The sequence below is a fragment of the Taudactylus pleione genome, unplaced genomic scaffold, assembly GCF_031769625.1.
Source record: "Taudactylus pleione unplaced genomic scaffold, aTauple2 ptg000376l, whole genome shotgun sequence".
NCBI classification, from domain to species: Eukaryota; Metazoa; Chordata; class Amphibia; order Anura; family Myobatrachidae; genus Taudactylus; species Taudactylus pleione.
The window spans coordinates 3,121,394-3,147,392 of record NW_028284777.1 but is presented as its reverse complement, the minus strand read 5'-3'; the positions used below and the strand labels follow the sequence as shown (position 1 = coordinate 3,147,392).

Sequence of the window (25,999 nt, the reverse complement as noted above, 5' to 3'; positions counted from 1 at the left end):
CAAATTAGGCAATTTCACCAATTCCTTTGTCTTGATGCTTGTTTTTCCACAGTGGAGTGAATGAGTCATTCCCCAAAGGAAGTCTGCTTACCCACTGCATACAGCTAAGAAAAAAATAAGACAAACTTCTTTTACTAAGTGACATTTTAAATGGGTGTCTATTCCCCAACACCCATGTTACTGAGTTTATGTCACCTACTCTCTTTTAGAAAAAGAATGCCTGGCCACGTGTGTCCAAAATATGCAGCAATCCAATGATCTGTCCCCGCTGGAGATTGTGGAGATGTTTGCTGGGCTTTCCTGTTTTCTGAAAGACTCAAGTGATGTTTCTCAGACACTGCTGGATGACTTCAGAACGTGCCAAGGTTACGTCTTCCTCTCCGACCTCCTGCTGAGGTAGAATCACGTACTATAATATCTGATGTTCTTGTTTTATGATCGTGAACAGTTAGCAACTTGTGCAGTTTTTTACCTTCTTTTTTTTTTTTTTATTAATTTTTTTTACATATATAAAATGAAATGTTATCTATTGATAGTGTTTAAAGCAATTATGGCTACAATGCTTAACATGCATTATTGATAATTATAGTCCCTCTCCTCTATCGGTATAATGGTGGTCACTTCCCCTTTTGTTGGTGGAATCCGGTATCTGCCATTTACAGTTGTGAATACTGTATCGCCCCCTTATCTGCCCCTTCCGCCTCATTCTTCTAACGTCACTAAATTCCAAGGGTCTGGTGTTCATCAGTATGGGGGTGTCTTTAAAATGATTAAAATCTATGTCATGAAATATGAAGGAAAAAAAACTAAACCATTTTCACAGGCTTTAATGGGACATATTTCTTTCTTTAAACGATCCTTCTGAATTTGCCTGCTTATTAATAAAGGTCATGTTTGGCATCTGTTTCTAACAAATAACAAGTGATAGACGAAATAAATACTAAATAATAATTTTTTCTGCAACAAATCTGAGATGATAGTGGCTCATCCTGTTATTGGATCAGCTGTTGGCCATCTGAAAAATAGTAGTACTCCCAGTGATATAGCATGCCATCTGCAATCACATTTCAGTTACCAAAGGTCAGCGTTATTGTAAAAAGCTTATAAATCAGCATTATGTAAATTTTTTACATAGTTTTTTACTTAACTTTATCTTTGGTATGAATTTAATTTGCACTTTTACTTTTTTATTTGCCATTTAATTGCATAATGGAAATATAAAGAGAGAAATATATGTTGATATTCCTGGAGCTTATGAATTGTGCTTACAGCCTTTATTTTGTGCTATAGTACTGTCATTTTAGTTTTCATCACACAACCCTCTTCTTCTAAAGGTACTCTTTGTTTTAATCATTGTTTTATAATACCCTCACAATAAAATAGATTGGGAAGCAGCCAAGCAGTAGGGCATAGCCAGACATCAATGGAGATTTGGTTTGGTTGAAAAAAAAACATGAAATGATAAAGAACAGACAGAAGGTAAATAGACATAACCCTCTAATTTACATTATGCTTATACGGAGCAATAATACCGTTCTTTATCTAACCATGAGACCCCTATTTGTTAAAGGGAGGTCAGCCCTTTAGGCCGACAGTGACTTCCTGTAATGACTATTCAGGCCTATCTGCAAGTAGGGGGATGTTTAAAATCCCCTTAACCTAAAAATATTTTGGAGGTTAGTTTGCCTTTAAGCAAGCAAAATCAAATCATGGATGAGTATTGGATAATTACTTTCCATGGAAATGACTAGCTAGATTATCTGAATTGTACATAATCTCTATTATTCAGCAATTATTGGTAGCCATCGTCAAACTGCCAATGTAAATATCTCATCACCGTTACCTTAGCTGTACATCCAAACATTCACCAGCTTTACTTCACTGATAAATGTCAGTGCACACGAAGAAGCTGTTCCTCTCAATTGTTCCCAATGTTCTCTTTATCAGAACACTGCAGTAGCCAGATTGCGAGAGCAATTATACCCTGACAAAAGCTGCTTATCACACAGGTGCCTGATGCTTCAACTCCGAAACATAAGCCTGGTTAAAAAGTGGACAGATATATATGAAGTTTAAATGGCCAGAAACCAAACAGAGCTATGCTGGGCTATTATCAGTATTAAATTCTAGCTGCAGATAGGCATTTCTCATTTGTTAGGCAGCTTTTTACATGCCCGGAATTCAAGTTGTATGCATTTAAGTCAGGCGGACACGTATATTGGTTACATAGTGCAAATCTTCTCATCGTGTGAATATGTTACTAAAGAAATGCCTTTCCACCTGTGTAGTCCACCAGAGGTTTTTACATTTTACCACAAGATGTAATAACCTACAAACTCTTATGTATATTATTATTTTTTAACCACTATCTGTATTAGTGTTCATGTCATACTGTTTTGAGAAATCTAACCTCCGTAATACAGCCTGAATAAAGACCCAATTACCATACAGTTATTATACATTATTGGAAAACAAATTGGCTATAAAACTGTATCCACTTCTTCTGTCTCATAAATGTCATTGATGTAGACCCAAGTTCCTCTCATCCTAATCTCTCATAGTTGCTATCATTTTATAAAATAGTTTCCAGGGAGACTCAGCTGCTGAGTTGGTTTATCTAAGCTTGTCACTTTACTGGCGACAATGCATCCCGGCAATCCCCATTAGGTCATGTTTACTCAACTTGATGACATCATACTTTTTGCATTTTCAATTTTGTTCTTCAATAAATATCCTCCTAAAACTGATAATAAGAATAGCTTATTTAGAGAATAAAGAATAGCTTGTTAAGAGTTACAGCTAAGAATCACAAAGGGTAATCTTATTGGCAGTTGGTCCGTATTGAAAAATATTGAATTTCTACTTCAGGGTCCATAGGGTATCCACAGGATACCTTGGGGTATAGGTGTGACGTCAGTCGCAGGGCACCAAAGAGTTAAGCTTTCAGCCTCCCAGGATGCACTAGGTCCCCCTCCTATACCCCGCCCCCGGGCCAAGGCACCTCAGTTTAGTTTGGTGCCCGGCCGGCGTCGGCTGCACCTGTCGGAGTGGGGGCTAGAAGAGCCCCTGAAGCTTTCTTCAGTGCAGCTGTGGCTGCACATCTGGATGTACAGCATGGACAGTCAGTCCTGACGTCCATGCTGTCTTCCCTACACCCCCGCCGGTACCAGAACGCCGGTACCGATCTGGGGATGCTGGTGAGCATCTGGGGTCACAGCTAGCGGTGACCCCAGATGTTCCGGACCATGGCCGGATCCAAGGGGGACAAAGGTAAGCAGCGGGGTCCCGCGGTGGGTCCCCGCTGATCACATGGCCCTAAGTCCCCAGGCAGGGGGCTCCCTGGGGACTGGCTGCAGCGTGGAGCCAGGTACTGAACCTGCGCTTTCCACTACCCCCTGGGACAGCGGACCGCAGCAGAGCGGTAGCGCTGCGGCGTCCCAGGGGTTAAATGCATGCCAGGGGAGCGCGCCTTCCCTGTCTCACAGCCGGCGCCTCCCCCGCTGCACACAGCCCTCTCTGCACTGTGCTGACTGGTCCTGTGTCAGCGCTCCTCCCCCAGGCCAGCTTCTCTCTGCTCCTCGGCGGCCATCTTCTCTGCAACGCATGGTGAACGCTGCTGGAAGTCTGGAAGGAAGCATCGTGGTCTGGGTCCCCCCGCATACCTCTCCTCCGCTGTGGCTCAGGTCTGTGTATGCAGCGCTGTGTCCTACCAGGCCCTGTGTCTGTGTAGTTGAGTGATCAGCGCTGTTAGTGCAGGAATTGTTATTTCTCTGCATTGTATGTGACTGTGCTAGCGCTGCCTGTAACTTTTCTTCTCTAAACTGTCAGCTTTATTACTGTCCCTGTTCTTTCTGCTAAAGCCCTTGCGGTGCGGTGCTGCAGGGTGGTCTCTCGCCTATTTAATACTTAATTGGTGAGAGAGGTCACATACGTGGTGCCATCATGTCTGAAAGTGATTTTCCCCTCCGGCTACAGTGTACCACGTGCAAAGTACCGTTAGCGGAGGGGGAGGGTAGCGCGGAGGGCCTTTGCCGGCAGTGTTTGTCCATGGCGCGGCCTATTACGGTTACAGCACCGGTACAGGAGCCGCCCTGGGCTTGTTTCGCTCAGGCGTTGACAGCTTTAGTGGGCCAGTTAGCTCCGCAGCCCGCGTTTACTCCAATGGGTTTGTCCCAGCAGTCTGTGGTGTCGTCACCCATGCAGGGGTTCCCACGACAATTGGTGGTACCCCACAGTCTACCTATTTCCCCGCTCCCGGGTTCTCAGGAGCCAGCGTGGGTTAACTCCCTGACGAGTTCTGTACAGCACTTGTCGGATGTGTTGCAAGGGGAGTCTGTGATGCGGCCTCATAAAAGGCCGGTGGCGTCTCTGTCCGCTCCTTATGAGGATGACGAAGGGACGTCTGATGATGGGGAGATTCTGGATCCTTACGATCAGGAACCTCTCCATACTAAGGACGCTGATGCTAAGTCCAAAGTATATATTCCTGGACTTATTCGGGCGGTCCGCACAGCCTTGGTGATTGAGGACGAAGTTCCCCCAGCGGCTAAATCTAAGTATGCCTTTTTCAAAGATGTGAAGGGCGATGCCACAGTCTTTCCTCTTTCAGGTCAGTTGGTGGACCATTTAGAGGAGGCGTGGAAACAACCTGGCAAAAGATACCAGCCGCAGAGACGCCTGGCGGTGGCTTATCCATTCGCGGATAACTATTTTGCTAAGTGGGAATCCCCTCCACAGGTGGATTCTCACGTGACCCGTCTTGTCCGTAGTGCCACATTGCCGATGCCATCCATGTCCTCCCTTAAGGATGCTACGGACCTCAAGGTAGAAATCTGCCTCAAGTCCGCTTATTCCCTTGCAGGGGGGGCAGCACGGCCGGCTATGGCCATTTGCTGGGTTGCCAGAGCGATGGAGCGCTGGGCGGATTCATTAGAGGCTTCTTTTGAATCCGACTGTCCGGCCAAACAGGCGGAGTTGATTGGCAATCTCCGTGATTCGGCCACCTACATCAACGAGGCGGCTCTAGACATTAGTACTCTGGTGTTTGGAATTTCTTCAGCAGCGGTAGCTGCTCGTCGCACCTTGTGGCTGCGATCCTGGAAGGCGGACGCAGATTCCAAGAAAGGTCTGGAAGCGTTGCCGTTTACCGGAGAAGTTCTCTTCGGTCCGGATCTGGATAAGATTGTGGCCACGCTGGCGGCAGCCAAATCTGCTTGTCTCCCGTCGGCCGCTGCTCCTTCTGGTTCTGGACCATCGTCCTTTCGGTCATCTAGGGCCCAGGGCAGGCCCAAACCACAGTCGTTTCCTCGACAGGCTGGCCCTAAGAAATCGGTCAAGCCCCGGAAACAGGCATGGAGTACCAGACGTCCGGCCCCCAAGCCAGATGACAAGCCTGCGGCCTGACGGTCCGGGTCTCCCCTTGGGGGATCCCAGGGTGGGAGGCCGCCTGCTGCAGTTCTCCCGGTGTTGATCGTTCACTACGACAGACACTTGGGTTCTGGAGGTGGTCTCCCACGGGTACACCCTCTCCTTCCGGCACAGACCCCCGGCTCGATTCTTCACCACGGGTCTACCATCAGACCGGAACAAGGCTACGGAGCTGCGGAAGGTATTGCACACTATGCTCCAGGCTGGAGTTATAGTGCCTGTTCCATTCTCCCAGAGGGGCCAGGGTTTCTATTCAAATCTATTTTTGGTACAGAAACCCAATGGGTCATATCGTCCGATTCTCAACCTCAAAGCACTCAACAAGTCTTTGCGGGTCCCGAAGTTTCAGATGGAGACCCTACGGTCCATCATTCTGGCGCTGGAACCTGGGGACTACATGGTGTCATTGGACATACAGGACGCTTACCTGCATGTCCCTATTCTTTTGCGCCATCAAGAGTTCCTTCGGTTTGCAATCCGCAGCGACCACTTCCAGTTTCGGGCGTTACCTTTTGGCCTGGCGACAGCACCACGTGTTTTCACCAAGGTGATGGCGGTCATGGCGGCTTCTCTGCGGCTGCAAGGTGTCCGCATGTTGCCGTACTTGGACGACCTGTTGGTGGCAGGATCTCCAGAGCTCCTGTTACACCACTTGGACCTGACCATTGCACTGCTGCAACGGCACGGCTGGCTAATCAACTGGCAGAAGTCCACTCTAATCCCGTCTCGGAGGATTCTGCATCTTGGAGCCTTATTGGACTCGGGACAGCAAAGGATCTTCGTGACGGAGGACAAGATCTCTGCTTTACAGTCAAGGGTGCGCAGTTGTCTGCACAGCCGCCGGGTGTCCTTACACTCGGCGATGAGGTTACTGGGCTCCATGGTGTCGGTGTTCGACATGGTGGAATACGCCCAGTTTCACTCCAGACCTCTGCAGCACCTGATCCTGTCCAAGTGGAACGGGCTGCCTCAGTCTCTGAAGTTCCAGACGATTGTGCTCACCCCGGAGGTTCGCCTGTCCCTTGCGTGGTGGTTAAAGACGACCCACCTCAACAAGGGACGTCCGTTCTGGGTTCCAAATTGGGTCCTGTTGACAATGGACGCCAGTCTTCAGGGCTGGGGAGCAGTTTCGGGTCCACACTTGTTTCAGGGCAGGTGGACGCCGACAGAAGCGGAGCTTCCAATAAATATCTGGGAACTCCGTGCGGTCTTCAGTGCTCTCCTGCAGGCACAGCGGTTTCTCCAGGGTCACCCGGTGCAAGTCCAGTCGGACAATGCTACCACCGTGGCCTACATAAACAGGCAAGGAGGAACTCGCAGTCGGGCGGCTCTCGTAGAGGTCTCTCGGATCCTGGTTTGGGCGGAGCGCAATCTTCCGGCCATATCAGCGGTCTTCATCCCGGGAGTGCTAAATTGGGAGGCGGACTTTCTAAGTCGCCAGGACGTTCATCCAGGGGAATGGTCCCTGCACCCGGACGTTTTTCAACTACTGGTGGACAGGTGGGGTCTTCCAGAAATTGACCTCATGGCGTCCCGGCACAACATGAAGTTGCAGGTGTACGGGTCTCGCACAAGAGACGAAGGGGCGTCTCTGGTGGATGCTCTGTCCGTCCGGTGGACGTTCCGGTTCGCATACCTGTTCCCTCCGGTCTCCCTTCTTCCACGGGTAATCCGGAAATTCAAACAGGAAGGAGGGACGCTCCTGTTGATAGCTCCCGCGTGGCCCAGACGGCACTGGTTCTCAGACCTTCAGGGTCTGTCCGTGGACAGTCCTCTGCGGTTGCCGCTACGACCGGACCTTCTGTCTCAGGGTCCTTGTCTTCACCCGGACCTGACTCGGCTGTCTTTGGCGGCGTGGCTGTTGAGACGGCCATGCTGAGGTCCTGGGGGTTTTCCAGCTCTGTGGTGCGTACCATGTTACGAGCTCGGAAACCGTCTTCCGCGAGGATATACCATCGCGTGTGGCATACGTTCTTCCAGTGGTGTCGACCGAGAGGTTATGCACCGCGGGAGTTTCGTCTGTCTCGGATTCTCGCCTTCCTGCAAGCGGGACTAGATCATGGGCTTCGCCTTGCTTCTTTGAAGGTACAGGTTTCGGCCCTATCTGTCTGGTTTCACCGTAGGATTGCTACAATCCCGGATGTGCGCACCTTTATGCAAGGTGTTCTCCGTATTCAGCCGCCCTTTGTTCCACCTGTGGCGCCTTGGGATTTGGCTGTGGTCCTGAGGGCTCTCCAAGGACCGCCGTTTGAACCACTGGGCTCAGTGGATATTAAATGGCTAACAGCTAAGACTGTTTTCCTTCTGGCCATTGCTTCGGCCAGACGTGTTTCTGAGTTAGGGGCTCTTTCTTGTAGACCCCCTTTCTTGGTTTTTCATGGGAACAGGGCAGTGCTCCGCACTCGGCCCGAGTTTCTTCCCAAAGTTGTTTCCCAGTTTCATGTTAACGAGGAAATAGTTGTTCCGGCCTTTAACTCACCGGGTCTTTCCGTGGGTGAGGCCTCTTTGGATGTTGTGCGGGCCTTAAGGACTTATGTTGACCGCACTTCTTCGTTTAGGAAGTCGGACGCTTTGTTTGTCCTCTATGGCTTCCGTAAAAAGGGTTGGCCTGCTTCAAAGCAAACTTTGGCAGCCTGGATCCGTATGGCTATTTCTGAAGCTTATCTTCATGAAGGCCTACCGGTCCCTCCTTCTCTGAAGGCTCATTCCACTAGGTCTGTGGGTCCTTCGTGGGCAGCTCGACGTGGTGCCTCTGCAGTTCAGATCTGCAAGGCTGCTACGTGGTCTTCTGTCCATACCTTCGTGAGGTATTACAGGTTTGACACCTTCGCCTCTCAGGATGCTTCCTTCGGGCGGCGGATTCTCCTTTCTGCACAGGAGCGTCCCCACCCTTAAAGGATACTGCTTTGGGACATCCCCAAGGTATCCTGTGGATACCCTATGGACCCTGAAGTAGAAAATATGAGATATGGTAAGAACTTACCCTTGTTATCTCTATTTCTACGAAGTCCATAGGGTTCCACAGGACTCCCGCCCTGTCGCACCTGTGCTGCAGATGGGCTTTGCTCTGGTCACCGGTTTTCCATCTCCCTCTGGTGAGAATGTGATTCTTGTATGTGTCCAGATCTTTGTTCTCTCTCTTCCTTCTCCTCCTCCGGCCTATGGCTTGGTAACTAACTGAGGTGCCTTGGCCCGGGGGCGGGGTATAGGAGGGGGACCTAGTGCATCCTGGGAGGCTGAAAGCTTAACTCTTTGGTGCCCTGCGACTGACGTCACACCTATACCCCAAGGTATCCTGTGGAACCCTATGGACTTCGTAGAAATAGAGATAACAAGGGTAAGTTCTTACCATATCTCATATTATTTTCAGTAACAGAAATTTCCTAAAGCACCTGGCAGTGTCACAGCGCCTGCAATCCCTGAATAATAATAATCTGTATGTGAATTACAAGTGCTGACTATTCCTTTCTTTTGTGACAATTGGGACTTTTGTTGCCCAATTTATTAGGGAGCCAGCAGTCTCCTTGGACAGCTGACATTTTCCTGGTATTAATTTGGAATCTGTGATCCATTAAGGCACCATTGTGTTTAGTTTGTTATCACCTGGCAGTGTACCTGGAAACTGGGCATGGTTAGTAACTATATATTTGATGATGTTGCCTATATGGATTCAATGTTTGCAAAATGGGGTTCCCAACTAGTGTCGTTACTGCAAGTTATCAAGAAATTAAGTCATCAAGGAGCTCTGTGACTATATATATATATATATATATATATATATATATATATATATGTGTGTGTGTGTCTATATATATATATATATAAAATAAATCTCCATCCACTTTTTGAAAAAACAAGATAGGAAATTAACCAGCACACCTTTTAAATTGCAAAAATATTTAATGACTTAGTCCAAATATGGGGTAAAAAGCCAGCTCATAAAACACTGATAGGAAAAAAATATCCAATACTCTTACGTTATAATAAAGTCCAATATATTCTCCTGGGAGTCATGCTCTAAACCCAGTTCGTCTAATCCCCCCAACAGCTGTTTCGGTTCCTCCTTCCTCAGGGGACTGAGACGAACTGGGTTTAGAGCACAATTCCCCAGATAATATATTGGACTTTATAAAATTTAGTATTGGATATTCTTTCCTATCGGTGTTTTATGAGCTGGCTTTTCACCCCATATTTGGACTAAGTCATTGAATATTTATGCAATTTAAATGGTGTGCTGGTTAAATTACTATCTTGTTTTTTCAAGAAGTGGATGGAGATTTATTGTTGCTTGCAGACCTGGCACCCGCAACACTTGAAATTGAAGTAATGTGTGCGATTGATCCATTGAGTAGAATATATATATATATATATATATATATATATATATAACAAATTGGAATCGGCACTCACCAGGTAGCTGACAAAAATATTCTATTTAATTACCCATCCTTGATGGAAGAAAAGTGCATAGGGCCATAAAGTGCAGTAGTCTACGTTTCGGTCCAATAGAGGACCTTCATCAGGACATAGCAGCAGACATGTTACAGGTTGACAACCAAGGAGAGACTGAACACCATCACCACTAGCTGACATATATACCCACATCTATTAGGCAGAACTCCGCCCACACAGAACACAGGGCCTGCTGGGACATAGTCAGTATACATATTATAAATCTAAACATACACATCCAAGACAACAGTAAAGCAAACCCCTCACTAGCACTGGGTTTAACCGCTATAATAGCGTTGAGTATAACTCCTAAATGGATTAATAAGATGAGAAAAAAGAGAAAGCACTATTACCGGAAGTTCCATGCGTTCCAAAGCAGTGGATTGATGAGAGGGTCGCCAGTTGGTTAAAAGTGGAACATCCAGCGTGTCCGATATTATACACGCTACCTAAAATCCACAAACAACTGGTTGACCCTCCAGGCAGACCGATAATATCGTCTCGCAATTCTACCTTGCAACCTTTGGCTCAATTTGTGGACTCATTTTTGCAAACTGTTGTTGTCAAGATGCCTAGTTATGTGAAGGATACAAACGATTTTCTTACCTGCCTTAAATCGTTGACATGTCTTCCAGACTCTATATGGTTGGCTACATTGGATGTGTCCTCGTTGTACACTGTAATTCTGCATGATGGTGGTTTACAGGCGGTTAAACAGGCTCTCACAAACAACGAATATCATGGTCCTCCAGTTGAATTTTTGTTAGAACTTACTGAATTAGTTCTGACCAATAATTATTTTCAATATGGCAACAGCTATTTTGTACAACGTAAGGGCACCGCCATGGGGTCCAATTTGGCGCCGGCGTATGCCAACTTGTACATGGCACAATTCGAACAGACACACATTTTACCTTTGTTTGGGTCAAAAATTTTATTTTATAAACGTTATTTTGATGATTTGTTTTTGATTTGGTTGGACTCTGAGGCTCAATTTATGGACATGGTCGGCTTTTTGAATGGATTGGATTCTCCTATAAAATTCACTAGTCAAATACATCACTGTGAAATAAATTTTTTAGATGTCACAATTTATCGTGATGGCAGCACTCTCGGCACCACCCTCTACAGGAAGGATACGGATCGCAACACTCTTCTTTATTCTACGAGTCAACATCCAAGTCATTTGAAAGAAAGTTTACCAATTTCTCAAATTTTTGCGTATCTTCAGGAATAATTCCTCAGCTTCACAAGCGGAAACACAGATTGCTGATATGACCCAGTGATTTTTGGAACTAGGTTATTCGGATATGACTTTACGCAGATGTCTATCTAAGGCAAAAAAAACGGCACTCACAGGCAGGTCTGACGGAAAATTCTGGATTGGATTCAACAAGGATGCTATTTACGAGCACCTTTGATGCAACCTCCCATTATGCCAATAAAATTGTTCATAAACACTGGCCGATAATCACGTCGGATCGTGAATTAGGAGTACTTGGTAAAAAGCCGCCTTTGTGTGCGTATCGACATGGTCCTAACCTTCTAAATCTTTTAATGCAGCCCACTTTGACACCAGAAGTTAGAGCCAATACTTGGCTGTTTAACTAGAAGATGGGATGTTTTAAGTGTCCAAACCTGTGGCACTAAATTTTTTATAAGTTGGACATTCGGTGTCCAGTCTGAAATGCATGATGATAGATCATATCCCTGCTTTGAGAAGAGTTGGTGACCGGGAAGTTGCTTTACATAAATGTGAAGCAAGATGGATTTTTGAGTTAGATACTTTAGTTCCTAAGGGACTCAATGAATCCAATCCACTTAATGTTTTTTTTAAATGAATTATTTCTCATTATCCCTATGGGAGTTTTTTTCTTTTTTTTCCTTTTTCTTTTCTTAATGACCTCTGTACATTTTATGATGTATATTATGCATGTTGTTTCTTTAAAAGTTGGGTGTCATGTGATATGCTGACATATATACCGATATCATTTTTTTAAATTAATATCTTGTTACACTATAGGTATCCATTAATTTACATATTTCTTATATCATGTAATTATCCTCCCAACCATTAGGGGGGTGTGATTAATATTTCCGATTGTGCTGTATGCTCTTTATTTCCGGGCACGTGCATGCTATTGGTATCATTAGAGCTGTGGATTCCTATTATTGTGACCACTATACGTGCAGATCGCGGTTACTGTGTGTTTGGGTATGTACTATTTGTTTACCGTGAGCGATCTGCCATTTCCGTGATTAATGCTTGCGTTCCACTGAGTTGGAGCGCTTGATACTTCCGGGTTGATTTTCTGTATTCCACGTCTTCTGTGCGCGACTTCCGGTTGAGGGTATGCGTACCACTGCTTTGGAACGCATGGAACTTCCGGTAATAACGCTTTCTCTTTTTTCTCATCTTATTATTCCATTTAGGAGTTATACTCAACGCTATTATAGCGGTTAAACCCAGTGCTAGTGAGGGGTTTGCTTTACTGTTGTCTTGGATGTGTATGTTTAGATTTATAATATGTATATTGACTATGTCCCAGCAGGCCCTGTGTTCTGTGTGGGCGGAGTTCTGCCTAATAGATGTGGGTATATATGTCAGCTAGTGGTGATGGTGTTCAGTCTCTCCTTGGTTGTCAACCTGTAACATGTCTGCTGCTATGTCCTGATGAAGGTCCTATATTGGACCGAAACGTAGACTACTGCACTTTATGGCTCGATGCACTTTTCTTCCATCAAGGATGGGTAATTAAATTTAATATTTTTTGTCAGCTACCTGGTGAGTGCCGATTCCAATTTGTTATTAATGTGGGCTCTATTTGTCTTTAATTGAGCACCCCGAACTTGATTCTTTTGTTGCAAGTGCGGACACTTTGGACATATATGTATGTATGTATGTATGTATATATATATATATATATATATATATATATATATATATTTATATGATTATTCAGCTGTAAATCAGTTTACTCATGGATATATTGTTAACACGCTGCCTTTTTTCAGTTGAAGAGGTTGGACCAGTCCAGAACATACTACATATGCTTAGAACAGCAGGGGGTGTCCTATACTGTAAAGAGCAATACATGACTGGAGGTGATATGATCAGATGAGGCATTCTGCAGCTAACTCCCATTCATGTGCAGGACTCTATTATCCCGTCTACTTGTCCTAGGGCAGCACTGTCGGGCAAATGGGGAAGTGATTTTAAACGAAGTTCTTCTGCAAATCTATTCATTATCCTTGCTAAGATTAGAACATTGCATCTGTGATAAATACTGGTACAGGACAAAAACTGCTTTTGACTGTGTAGATAATGACGAAAATTATGTTATGCCTTTGTGACCTAACAAGTTTTCACCAGTCATATGGCAGTCAAAGCATTAATCACTTGGTATCTACTGTATCTGGGTGCATAAATAAATAAATAATTTAGTAGATGGAATAGTGAAAAGAAAATTAGATTATGGAAAACAGCTAAATATAGCAAGAAAATACCACTCAAATGATATCCCACCCGTGGTAATTTTCCACAGCTATTAAAATAAATCCAGCTAATTGTAGCGTTTATAGAAATGATATGATTGCATATTCAAGTGGCTTAGCGGTGGCTTTTAATGAGAAACTTTTATTGTTCATTATATTACCAGGAATTCCCTCAGAGGTAAAATTCTTGTCCTAGGTTTTGGGGCATCTTCGGAGGGCCGGGTCTAGTGAACAGTCCATTTAAATGTAAATGTCCAGTGCTAGTCTAGCATGTGGATAAGCTCTATAGCAGTTGTAGATCTCAGTATTTTGTGATGGATTTTGGTTTCTGGCATTTTATCAAATACATCAAATTACCCTATGGAGCATGATCACTTTTGTACGAACACTAAACTTTCCTGGCTTTGTAGGGAGGTCATGTTCATTTTAGGAGAGATGCTCAAAGGTGGAAAGTGCATTTTAACAGTTGATATTGTGACTTTGTTTTGAAAGGGAAGTCCTGGTCACCATTTAATAACAGTGCAGTCTGCGTGCCTCCATTACACACCTTTTGAAGGTTAATTTATGGTCCAGGCCTATACATCTTGTACCCCATTTCAACATCCATTTCATAAAAGAATAAATCTCTCTGTCTATAAACGACTTGCTTGCTATCGTCCCAGTCAATTAACCCCTTGATTAACTATGCCTTGGAAGCTCTATCCAGGCTCATCCCTTACATTGCACTCCATGGCCAATTCTAATGCTCTGCCTGAAAACCAGCTGACAACGTTGCCTTTTAGTTTCATTATAAATATAGCTAGCCAAATGTGACAAGTCAGCATTGGGTCATAGCACCTAAATCTCTTCCACACGTGGGCCTGGTAGTGTAATTGGATGATAACCATGCACATAGTCCAGTAGCTGTCTGATAATGCTCTGAAAGATTTAGATCAGATAATTGTCAGCACTCGGATATCGAGTGTAGGAAAGAGGGGCTGTTTGTTGAAATTTAAAGATAGGTGGTGACCAGTAAGGAGTAGAGAAAATGTCTAAGGCCTAGCGATTGTAAATAAATTTTGTAGTGGGTAGAGCTTAAACAAGGAGAGTAGAGATTTTTAATTCTATGCCCTTGATCCTCTTTGAGGCTTAAGGAAAACTATAGTGCTCTGACATTAATAGAAATTGCTAGGGGCATTGACAAAGATAATGCCCCTTTCAGACATACTGAGATTCCCGAGATTTTGTCCTACCTCGGCCAAATTCCTGGGATCTCCCGTATGTCTGAGAGTTACATACCCGGGAACACGTTCCCAGGTAACCGACCATGCAATTGACCAGGGAATTTCCCGGGACTTAAGTCCCGGAAAGTTACCCTGCTCATGTCTAAATGCTGCTAACCGGGAATTTACTCCTGAGTTGCATCAAGCAGCTTCTGACAAGAGACCGCAACCTCACCGGCATTGAAATCCGGCTGGTACTTGTGTGTCAGCAGCTCTTCTTCTTCGCCGGCATCTTGGACATGACGAGGGGCAGAGCCTGGGAGATTGAAAGAGGCGGCTCTGCTCTAGCGCAGCGCTGTCATCCTGGCTCCAAGTGTGGGCCTCTCCTGCCACCGCAGCGCTGGGACCCCTTAGAGATGGCAGTGCTGACTCTAGCATGGCTAGTCCCCTGCTCTCCCATAGCACATCGCGGGGACATGCCCGGATTAGGCTGCGGCACTGTATTTCAGAGAGGAAGTGAGAGATGGGGAAGCTGCAGCAGCGGGGGATAAATGTCTGTGCAACATTCACATTGCAGTCTCAGCCATCTCACTTTCTGTAAGCACCTACAACACTAGCTATCATCTGGCATCAAGTGTGTAAAAAACTGAAAAACCGTGCTCATGTCTGAAGAGGTCTACCTGGGAATTTCCCGTGTAGAAGCTATAGAGTGAAAGGGGAGTCTCTACCAAATACCCGGGATTTTGCACAGGAGAAATTCTCGGGCCCGAGGAGGAAATTTCCCGGGTAGTATGTCTGAAAGGTGCATATTACACTATGATGCAGGTGCTGTAGTTACACCTACATCATAGTGCTAACAAGGCAACACCATAAACACACACATGTAACCAGTACACCATAGTACTGCGCAGCCTCTGGGCAAAGGGTGCACGACAGTGCCGCCTCCGCACATAGACAACTCATCCATCTTTCCCAACCACCCACAGCCACCCCCATACCCCTATATGCATAGACAACTCACCACCATATCTGGGCATATACCCCCTCCCCAGTCATAGGCCACTCACCCACAAACACCCCTTAGATTTAGACCAACCATTCCCTCTTGCGTTATATAGATCGCTCGCTCACCTCCACCGCAAACACAACACTCACCTGGACTGGATATTCTTCCTTGCCGGGAACTCTGCAAGCTCCGGGCTCCTACGTCTGCTGCTCTGCTCCAGTCCTCTTGTTGTAGTTGCTCCTGCCGGGGACTGGCTAATGACGTGGCAGTGCTGGATAGGAGTGTAGCCAAAAGCACTACTACCACCATTACCAATCCCAGCGCTTAGTTATATTCTATAGTACAGGTTTGGGCTGCCTAATGGGTATGTGGGTGCACACACTCTGCACTCCCCATGTGTATACCTATTCAGTACACAGCACACAAAAAAAACTGATTCTCACAGGTGAGATACTTGTATGAATATAAAACAATTTAATGGATAAAAACATCTATTAAAATGAATGCTTTGCATTGGCCCTGGTCAGTGGTGACTCCCCAATAGGCATATTTGCACGTCAAAAAGAAAGTAATCAACAGCGCTGTCCGGACAAAAAACTTAAAACCGTTACATTTTCATCCTTGGGATTTATAAACTGCCACATTTTTTGCTTTTAGAACTTATGAGTAGCTACATTCTTGCCCTGTGAACGTTACACATTGCAGGCTCCATGCTCGCTTAAAAGGAGACTTATTATACAAAATTACAAGCATCTATATTCTCCTATTTACATCAAAAAGTCCCAGTTGTCACAAATTTATTGATGTGATTTTGACAATTGATTGATTGTATAGTGTTACATTGGCTATTTTTATACAAATCATCTGATACAAGGTGTATTTATATTACTGTATGTTACATTGGCCAATGTCATTTATTTGTTTTTATCAGTGTATTTTTTTTTTTGCATTATTAAATAGTTATTTATCGTCACTTGATTTATATTATTCATTAATCTGGTGTAGTTTCAACACCATTGTGTTTTAAATTATTGATTTACACCATAGATTTAATCTTAAGTGTTTTCGCAGCGCTGTTGATTACTTTGTTTTTGTGTTGCTTTTGGTTTGCTACCACAACAGCTGCGTAGAAACATCTACATTGATTCCAATAGGATTTTTTTCTATACTCCATTTTTTTGCGCTGTTGGCTATAGATCTATATTTATATTGGCATGTGCCTAGGGGTGCCATATGCTGGGAGGTGGCATTCAGATGTTTGTTTTATTACTGACAGTCCAAAATGTTTTGAATACAAATATTGAAAGCAATAAGGAAGCCTCTGTAAACTGTCCTACTTAGGAGATGTGGACATATTTCAAAATAAAATAAAAGTAATAGCTCATGGCTTGTTTTATTATAATGTGATATGCCATCATTTTGTGCGGTATGGAGTATACCAAGGATATCAGAGTTAACAAAGCGTTGGAATCCAATGAAGGGTCCAATGTTTTGGGAAGATCTAGTATTGTTGACATGTAGTTAAATGGTTAATGCTACAAGCTGTTAACTGTGTATGACTCCTCTGACTCAATAACATCACTTGGCTGTGTTATTGACTGCATGACTGATCAGCCACAATAACATCACATGTCTATTGTGCATGTCACATTTCTGAATCACCAGACTTAAAGGTCAACCCAGTTAGACTGCAGGTGCAATACTTGTTTACTTGGCTCTATAAAAGGGTCTACATGTGCCCAAGTCAGTGTTGTACTGCTGTGCAGTACTTAGCCCAAGAGAGATTACTACCTTATCATATTAACTGCTGTTTATCTTCTTTCACCTGTTTCCTGTTATCTTCAATAAATCCTCAACAAATAGGTGTTTTTAAATAGAATATTGGCATAAATAGGGGGAGGAAGGAGTCTTTTGAGGGCGTGGAGTAATGCATTAAGAGAATATGAACTAACAAGGGACTCCTGCTATAGAGAAATTTGTGTAGAGCAAGACAAAAGCAAATGTGAGATGTAAAGGAAAAATGTAGCATGGGAGAGGGCAAGAATATCCAGAACTACCATCCCACCATTATGTTGTAGTCTCAGCTTGGCCATTGACATTCAAGGCTTCTTCCCTTACCAAAATTATTGAGAAAAAAGTTTGGTACAGAGAGAGAGCAGTATACTATTGTAAAGGCAGCATCTGTGCGGTATAGGATCATTTTGGAAAAACAACACTTTTTTTTTAGTACTGCAGAGCAGCCTAACAATGATAAATGCAGGAGTTTTCAATCGTCCAATGAAGATTCTACATTTCAAATAAGAGGGGTAAAATTAGTCATACTGTATACAAATCTCTCAGCTTAGATGGGATAAAAATACCTAGGTATTTCAGCTTGGAAGTGTACAGTTTACTTTGGGAAATGACAGAGAAATTGCACTTAATAAAAATAAACCACAGAAAGAATACAGTGAAATGTTCCCATTTTTCCCCTCGGCACTTTCCGACTGTCCATTCTCTGCGTACCCCTTTAATTGGAGCCATTGGAGGGGTCGCGCCCTGATGTAAAATATATTTTAGAAAGTTAACATTGTGAGCCTTATTTCAGATGCATGCAAAGCTTTTTTAGAAGCTAAAACTTTCAATATCTTTAGTGCAGACATTTAAAGCATGTTTTGTTTAGACTGAAAAGTATGACTGTAAAACCGTGTGTGTGTTTTCCCCAGGCTCCATATGTCTCTCACTGCTGAGAAGTAATATTATGGTCTATATTTAGGTGTAATTAGATGCATACAGCAGGATAATGTAATGCTATTTCTCCTGTAGGCTAGATCAAGCTAAAGAGAACGAATCCAAAGATGCACTGAAGGACTTGGTTAACCTAATTACTTCTTTAACAACATATGGTGTAAACGAACTGAAACCAGCTGGTCTAACTACAGGGGCACCTTTTTTGTTGCCAGGCTTTGCTGTCCCGCAGCCTGCTGGAAAAGGTAAGTAGCTCCAAATTTGTGCTGCATTAACATTTTTTCTACATTACAACAGCCTTGCTTTCTATATTGCTGGAAGTAACTTGTGCTAAATGAATACATTATGCCAAGGTAAAAGTATATGTATAAGGCACAATACTAAATGTTTAGGAAAAAAAGTGAAAGCACTTGTTAATAATTTCTATAGAGCTCACCTTGGTGCATCTCTTTCCCTGATCCGTCTAAAACTCTGTGACTTTATCCTAATGTATTATTGTCTTGTTTCCAGTATAATTGGTGGTACATTGTAACATAATGGTATGGCTGAAGTAAACCTTAGAATGTCGAGGCATAGATATGCTTTTTCTCTATGAAAAGTTACATCTATTGTCTTTGTTTGGTTAAAGGGAATATATTAATATATTTTCTGGTCTAGTTCTGTAAAAGCAACTTTCTCAGTTACAGAGATGGGTGGAGGGGCTGTGTCTACTGTTGCCTATGGGAAAGCTTTAATTTAATGTCACAAGTTCTGAAAATGTTTCTATATAATTTTATGTATGATCTCAAAAGATGTTTATGTTCCTCATCTGAATAGTATATATGTAATAACATCAGTGTTTATACTTCATTAAAGATGTCCGTCAAGCTCTTGTTCACTACTGTGATACAGGTTGCCATGGAGTTGCTTCTCTATTTGAAAAAGAAGAGAGGAAATCCTCAGGGCACTACTATGTTACCACCTATATAGACAAAAAAAATCACACAGTGCTCCAATAAACAGAGGGCCTGATTCTGACCCGCTCGCGAGCGCTTGCAAGCGGGTCGATGTTGCGCTAGTGCGCATGCGCACGACGGAGGGAGCTCTGTCGTGCGCATGCGCGAGACCCGAATAGCGATGGCCAAGCCGTCGCTATGGGTCTCGCTTCAAAGGAGGTGTGCTGTCGATGGTGATTGACAGCACGCCCCCTTTGGTGGGCATGCCGGGGGCGTGGCTGCCCAGACGGAGGCGTTCTACCGTCTGGGTCTGGCCCCACTGACGTCACTAGTGATATCAGTGGGAGTGCTTTTGGCTCTGATAGAGCCAAAAGCACTCCTGGGCTTGCGGCAGCGAGACCCTACCGCAGGGTCTCGTCGCAAGCCCGGTGGTCGCGATGGTCTAGACCATCACGGCCATCTTTTTGGCCACTCCCATAAGCTGTGGGTGGTTACCCACAGCTATGCCAGTGGCCAGGAGGCCGCTCCAATAATAGGTAGGACGGCCCTGATTCAAAGCGAGCGCTCTTGTCAGAGCGTCCGGCTCTGAATCAGGCCCAGAGTTCAATAGTCAAATAAGGGGGAACCTTATTGTAGATATAAGGTCAATCTTGTACAGGTTCTTTTTTAGTAGATTAAGTCTTTGTAAGGAATGTTCATCAATATAAAAGTCAACCAAATGGCTATCTTTTTCAATGTTGTATGCAGTAGAATCTCCTCCTCTGATCACACACTCTCTCAAAAACAAGAGTAGAGAGGAGAACACATTAGTGCAGATCAAAAACAATTTAATACATAAAAAAAACAACGATCAGAAATGTACAATAAAACTAATTTCCAAAAAAACTATCACACCAATTAAGCTAATTGAAGCAGACAGTGTATAGGTATGAGATTATCCAAAAATAATGCAAGTTGGAACCGTACCGTGTTAGCTCCTAACAGAAGTAGCATGGAAATGGGTGTAAATAGGTGGGAGGCTTCTCACTTCCAGGCTCAGTTACACAGGGTTCCACCGGCCGAGTCCAGTAATCTCGATGTCCCAAATAATGTCCAAATGCACACAGGTGAATACAAAACATCTCCAACGCGTTTCAGGTCTCAAGGACTCTTCCTCAGGGCTGCATGCTTCTCTATTGAGTGTGTAGAGCTTGAGTGACGTGTTTTGAAATTTGCTGTGCAGAATTTAACTTTATAGCAGGGCTCAAATGACTGATTTCTTAGCATTTTGTACTGCACCAAATGCCTTTAGGATATTGTCCTAAAGATGTAAGAGGAGGTTCAGCAGTCTGTAATAGGATGGGGGTAACAGAGCTACAGTATTATGTCAGGTGAATATTGTGTGGATCAGACTGGCCTCAATGTTTCATTAAGTCAGTTCCATAATGGTTTGATATTTTCAATGCATTGGTTTTTTTATTAATAAAAATATTTTTTTTTTATATATCTTATAAATACAAAATATGGGTGTGATTTCATTCTGCCCTTTTTACACTTAGTAGCAACAAACTATTGAACAATCAAGCACATGGCTATAAGTTAATCAGCCACGTTGTATTACACCTTGGTCACTGAATAAGTTAAATATCTTTTAATCAATTTAAAGGAAGTGATACACTCTGTGACCAGTGTCCTATACATGGTAGACACCTTGCTTGACTTTACCATGCAATCATTTAAACAAAGCATCTCTGACATGCGAATGGTCATCCCTGTCACCTATTATGATGATCAAATATTTTGTTTTGGCTTCTATGATTGCAACCCCTCTCATTTTATTTTCATCTATTTGTAGGTTTGAGTGTGAGAAACATCCAAGCATTTGCGGTCCTACAGAATGCATTTCTTAAAGCAAAGACCTGCTACCTTGCACAGATTATCCTGGATGCCATCACCAATATTTACATGTCGGACAATGCCAATTACTTCATTTTGGAGTCTCAGCACACATTATCCCAGTTTGCAGAGAAGATTACCAAGTTGCCTGATGTGCAAGTGAAATACTTTGAGATGCTAGAGTTTGTGGTTTTCAGCTTGAACTATATTCCATGCAAGGAACTGATCAGTGTCAGCATCCTTTTAAAGTCGAACACTTCCTTCTCCTGTAGCATCATTGCCACTAAGACTCTACTAAAATTCATACGTCATCACCATATTTTTAAAGATGTTTTTAAAGAAGTGGGACTCTTAGAGGTTATGGTCAACCTTTTGCACAAGTATGCTGCTGTACTAAAAGACCCTGCCCAAGCATATATTGAACAAGGTGGGTTTTTCATGCTTTGCTTTTATGTAATGTTCTGTCATGTCACTGTGATGTGAGAGTTGCTGGTGCTTCCATTAGGCAGCTGCCTAAGGAGCCAGGACCTGAGGGGCAGCACGCTGAGGCTGCCTGGGACAAAAATGATGGATGTCTCTGACATCCTTCTCATGCTTACTGCTGGTGATAGCTGAAAATCCTAAAAGCGGCTGCTGCATCGGCTATTCTTTCTTTATACTTGCACTGCAGCATCCTGCATCTCTGGCCGTCCGTATCATTAGCCTGGTGAAGCAACATGGGCCCCCGTCCCCTTCCCTCTCCTCCCCTTCTCTCTCTCACAGCCAATTATGCAAGCCCTTCCTCCCAGGCTGTACAAGAAGAAGAATGAGGAGCTGAATGGGCAGCAGGAGCCCGTCAGGCAAGGGACCTATTTAATGGATTCTTGCTGTGTGATAGAGTTAATGGGTGTTGACAAGGTGGACATATGTAGTAATGGTTTCTGTGGTGAAATGATTAATGGATTCTTAGGGGCGATTCAATTAGCCACGAGACTTAGCAATGTGTTTTTAACTTCCGGGTTAAGTGCCTGGAGCTCTTAAATTACTGCCCGCAGGAAGCATGCAAATAGTCCTGAGGGTGAACTTAACAGGGAATCTACTCTCACACTTATGAGCTGCAAGTAGAAATACATGTCAACTAGAACCTCCGGAGCTAGTCGCAATGTTAACATGGCCGGTAATTGCATAGCTCCAGGCACTTAACCCTGGAGCTGTGGCTTACTGCTCCTTGGCCACAGGCTTACTGCAGGAAATAATTGAATAGCTCTGGGCACTTAACCTGGGAGCTTTGCCTAGGGAGTCTAGAAAACTCGCAGGAGCCCTGGATGTGAGGCTTCTGCAGCATGTAATAGTGACAGGGACCCTTATTTATTTCTTTGTCATCATGTGTATCCACAAGATTACTGCATATTATTTTCAAGACAACTCTGATCTGTGGTTTTGTAGCATTCACCTGTGTAAGGAAAATCTCATATTCCACAATTGCAGCTCTGCTAAGTTTCTGAGATTTCTGCATTTTCCTTTCCTACTCCTCAACTCCCTCCCAAATATGGCTGGTATCCAAGTAGCAGCTCTATATTAGAGGTGGCCAATCTCAGTCCTCAAGGAACCCTCACAGCTCTTCTTTTCTAGACCACCTGTGGATCTTCTAAACTGTGTAAGTAAATAATGAGTGCACCAGGTATGAGATCTGGAAAACATAAATTGTTAGAGGTCCCTATGGACCTAGCTTGTGCACTTCTCCACTGTAGTTTATTTTTCCTGTCTGTCTGATATCCACCACCATTATAAGGACATCTCCCAGATCCTTCATAGTATACACTGTGCAGAGTACCAACTTGGTGAGATGCATTACATCCCATCTACTAAACATTCACAAACCGCAATTCTTTCCATTTCTCTATAGTCCATAAACTGAAACAGAAGGTGACGATGACCCTGTCCAAACGAGCGTACACGTCAAAACATGTAGGGTGCACTTAACACACGAGGTAGCAAAATAGCAATTGCAGCTGTTGGGGATATATGTTTATGAACGCAAGTGCAGCATTAGTTCCTGGCACCAGTAACCGGAGACCACTAAAGTGTCCACGGACAGTGCGCTAGTCCTATGTTTCAAGCAAGTAATGTGCAGTGCTTGTTCCTGGTTCGGGCAGTTGCTGGATAGAGGCACTATGCCAATTCCTGGCTCTAAGCCACTGGTGGATAGAGGCACTATGCCAATTCCTGGCTCTGGGCCGTTGGTGGATAGAGGCACTATGCCAATTCCTGGCTCTAGGCCGCTGGTGGATAGAGGCACTATGCCAATTCCTGTCTCTGGGTCGATGGTGGATACAGGCACTATGCCAATTCCTGGCTCTAGTCCGCTGGTGGATAGAGGCACTATGCCAATTCCTGGCTCTAGGCCGCTGGTGAATAGAGGCACTATGCCCATTCCTGGCTCTGGGACGTTGGTGGATAGAGGCACTATGCCAGTTTCTGGCTCTGGGTTGTTGGATACAGGCACTATGCCAATTCCTGGCTCTGGGCCGTTGGTGGATAGAGGCACTGTGCCAATTCCTGGCTCTAGGCCGCAGGTGGATACAGGCATTATGCCAATTCCTGGCTCTGGGCCATTGGTGGATAGAGGCACTATGCCAATTCCTGGCTCTGGGCCGTTGGTGGATACAGGCACTATGCCAATTCCTAGCTCTGGGACTATTTAGTGCAGGCAGCAAATTGCACTAAATTGTTTAATCCTGCTGATGATTTTCTACTGCATACTTAATGTTTTATGATTTAATTTTTTTTATTCATTTTTTTTTTAATGATAGTTAATTAATGTTTTTAAAGTAATTTAATATAATTAAAAAGAACTATTGGAAATGCTTCTGTTATGAAAACAGCACTGATTACAAAATAATCATTGCACAAAAGCTCAGATATTTAACCCTTTTTTTGGCAAGTTACTGTAGGTGTTAATAAAATGCCAGAGCAGCATGGTTCTCATTACTGTTGTTGTTTACTACTACTACTGTTATTATTCTTATTATCTTAAATGTATTACAACAGAGTAGACTACTTTTGTTAAAAATAGTAGCCTGATGCTCTTGGAATATATTTAATTCTAGTCTAGAGTTCTAACCATTTTATTATTAATATGCAATATGCTTCTTAGCTCATAATTCTTTACTAAGCTTAGCATTTTTAAATTGTCGACATTTATTAACTATCAAAAGTTTATTGGACCTTTTTTTTTTTTTTTTTTTTTGTAGGCTGCACAACAGTAATACAGTCAACCGAGGACCAAAGGCAGTTGGCATTGGTGGTCATGGAAACTCTAACAGTTTTGCTACAGGGATCAAATACCAATGCTGGTAATTGTCTATCTTTTTGTTGAAAAAAATGAGGCAAAATCATTTTATTTTATATCTTCAATCACATATTTTATTGTACTTGTTCATGTATATTTACTTTGAAAATCTTTAATTTTTAAGTTTACCTATATTGCAGTTATCATCATACTAATATTATTCTATAGAATACTGGGGGAGACGTATGAACCACCAAAACCACGTTATGTGCACTGATACCGCTTCTCCCCATGTATGATTGGGGGTCTGGGCGATAAATGACAGGAGCGCTATACGCACCTGTCATTATCGGCGCTGCTATCGAAAAGGCAGCAGCACCGATAGCCTGGGCCATGTATGAATGATCAGTTCGTCTGACCGTTCCACCCGATGTCTCTATCAACATCTACAGCCTGGCGATGCCTTATCCCGACTGCAGGGACAGCGCTGTCCCTGCGGAAGGGGCTGCCGGCTCCAGGGCTGCACGCAGGATCTTGCAATGCTTGCAAGATCCCGCACATTCTCAGTGGAGCCTTCCGGGACTGAGACACAGTGCGTCAGCACTAGGCTGATGTGCTGTGTACTCAGGCAGGGATCACTCCCCCCACTCTGGCCGATGAGATGTTAATACATCTCATCGTTAGTGCTTCCTGCTTCGCCCCGGTAAAGAGGCGAAGCAGGAAGCGTTATAGTGGCACGTTAAGTGCCGCTATAATACATCTCCCCCACTGTGTCTAATATTTTTTTTAAGGACACCCATCTCTTGTCTGGATATGGTGCTTACAAAAGTGCAGGAGTTACAGAACTCTAGTGAAGGAGCTGGATAAGCAAACAGGCCAAGTTCAACTCCCCAGAAACTTATGTTATATGTTTTAAAATGTATTTTGATGTTGCCCTATCTGTATTCTGCCTTCAAGAAGGTCCATATTTTCTGGTGTGTGTCACAAAAGTCTCTGAAATTAAATAAACTGGCATTAAGGGGCATATTCAATTAGCTGCAGGGTTTACCCCATGGTTAATTGTCAGCCCTGCACTATCATCTAAGTACCGCATCCCCGCGCATTAAGCCCCAGAGGATGCACTTAATGCAGATTCTTCTTTGCAGTCTGAGTCAACACACGCTACACACGGGGAAAAGTAGAGTTGTGGTAGACTTACCTAGTTTACTCCTTTTCTCCTAGAGGTTCATAGATTCCACAGGGATACCATGGGGATATTATGGTTGGAAGACCAGGCACCAAACAGTTAAAGCTTCAGCTCCCAGGATGCTCCAGGTCCTCCTCCATATATACACCGCCCCTAGCCATAGAACTTCAGTTTAGTTAACAAGCCTCAAGGCAGGAGAAGGAAGAACAATCGTACACCAGAAACACTCTTACACAAAAATGAGGGAATCTGCGACCGAAAGAAAAATCACCCAATGAAGCCAGGTGTGTCAGGGTGGGTGCCCCGTGGACCCTATGGACCTTGAAGAAAAGGAGTTATCTAGGTAAGTCTACCATAACTCTAATCAAGTTCCCCTAGGGTGGGGGACGCTCCTGAGCAGAAAGGAGAACTCATCGCCCAAAG

The 25,999-nt window shown here is 43.9% G+C and overlaps 1 protein-coding gene across 7 annotated transcripts in view; it reads left to right on the top strand.

Annotated features, from left to right (window-relative positions):
- WDFY3 (WD repeat and FYVE domain containing 3) overlaps nucleotides 1-25,999 on the top strand; it is a 304,293-nt gene that overhangs the window by 132,651 nt on the left and 145,643 nt on the right. For all 7 annotated transcript variants that reach the window (XM_088445038.1, XM_088445034.1, XM_088445033.1 and 4 more), the window contains exons 8-11: nucleotides 210-396; nucleotides 18,388-18,554; nucleotides 21,079-21,546; nucleotides 24,353-24,454. In XM_088445038.1, coding sequence (XP_088301164.1) covers nucleotides 210-396; nucleotides 18,388-18,554; nucleotides 21,079-21,546; nucleotides 24,353-24,454 — 924 coding nt within the window. The remainder of the gene's footprint in view (nucleotides 1-209; nucleotides 397-18,387; nucleotides 18,555-21,078; nucleotides 21,547-24,352; nucleotides 24,455-25,999) is intronic.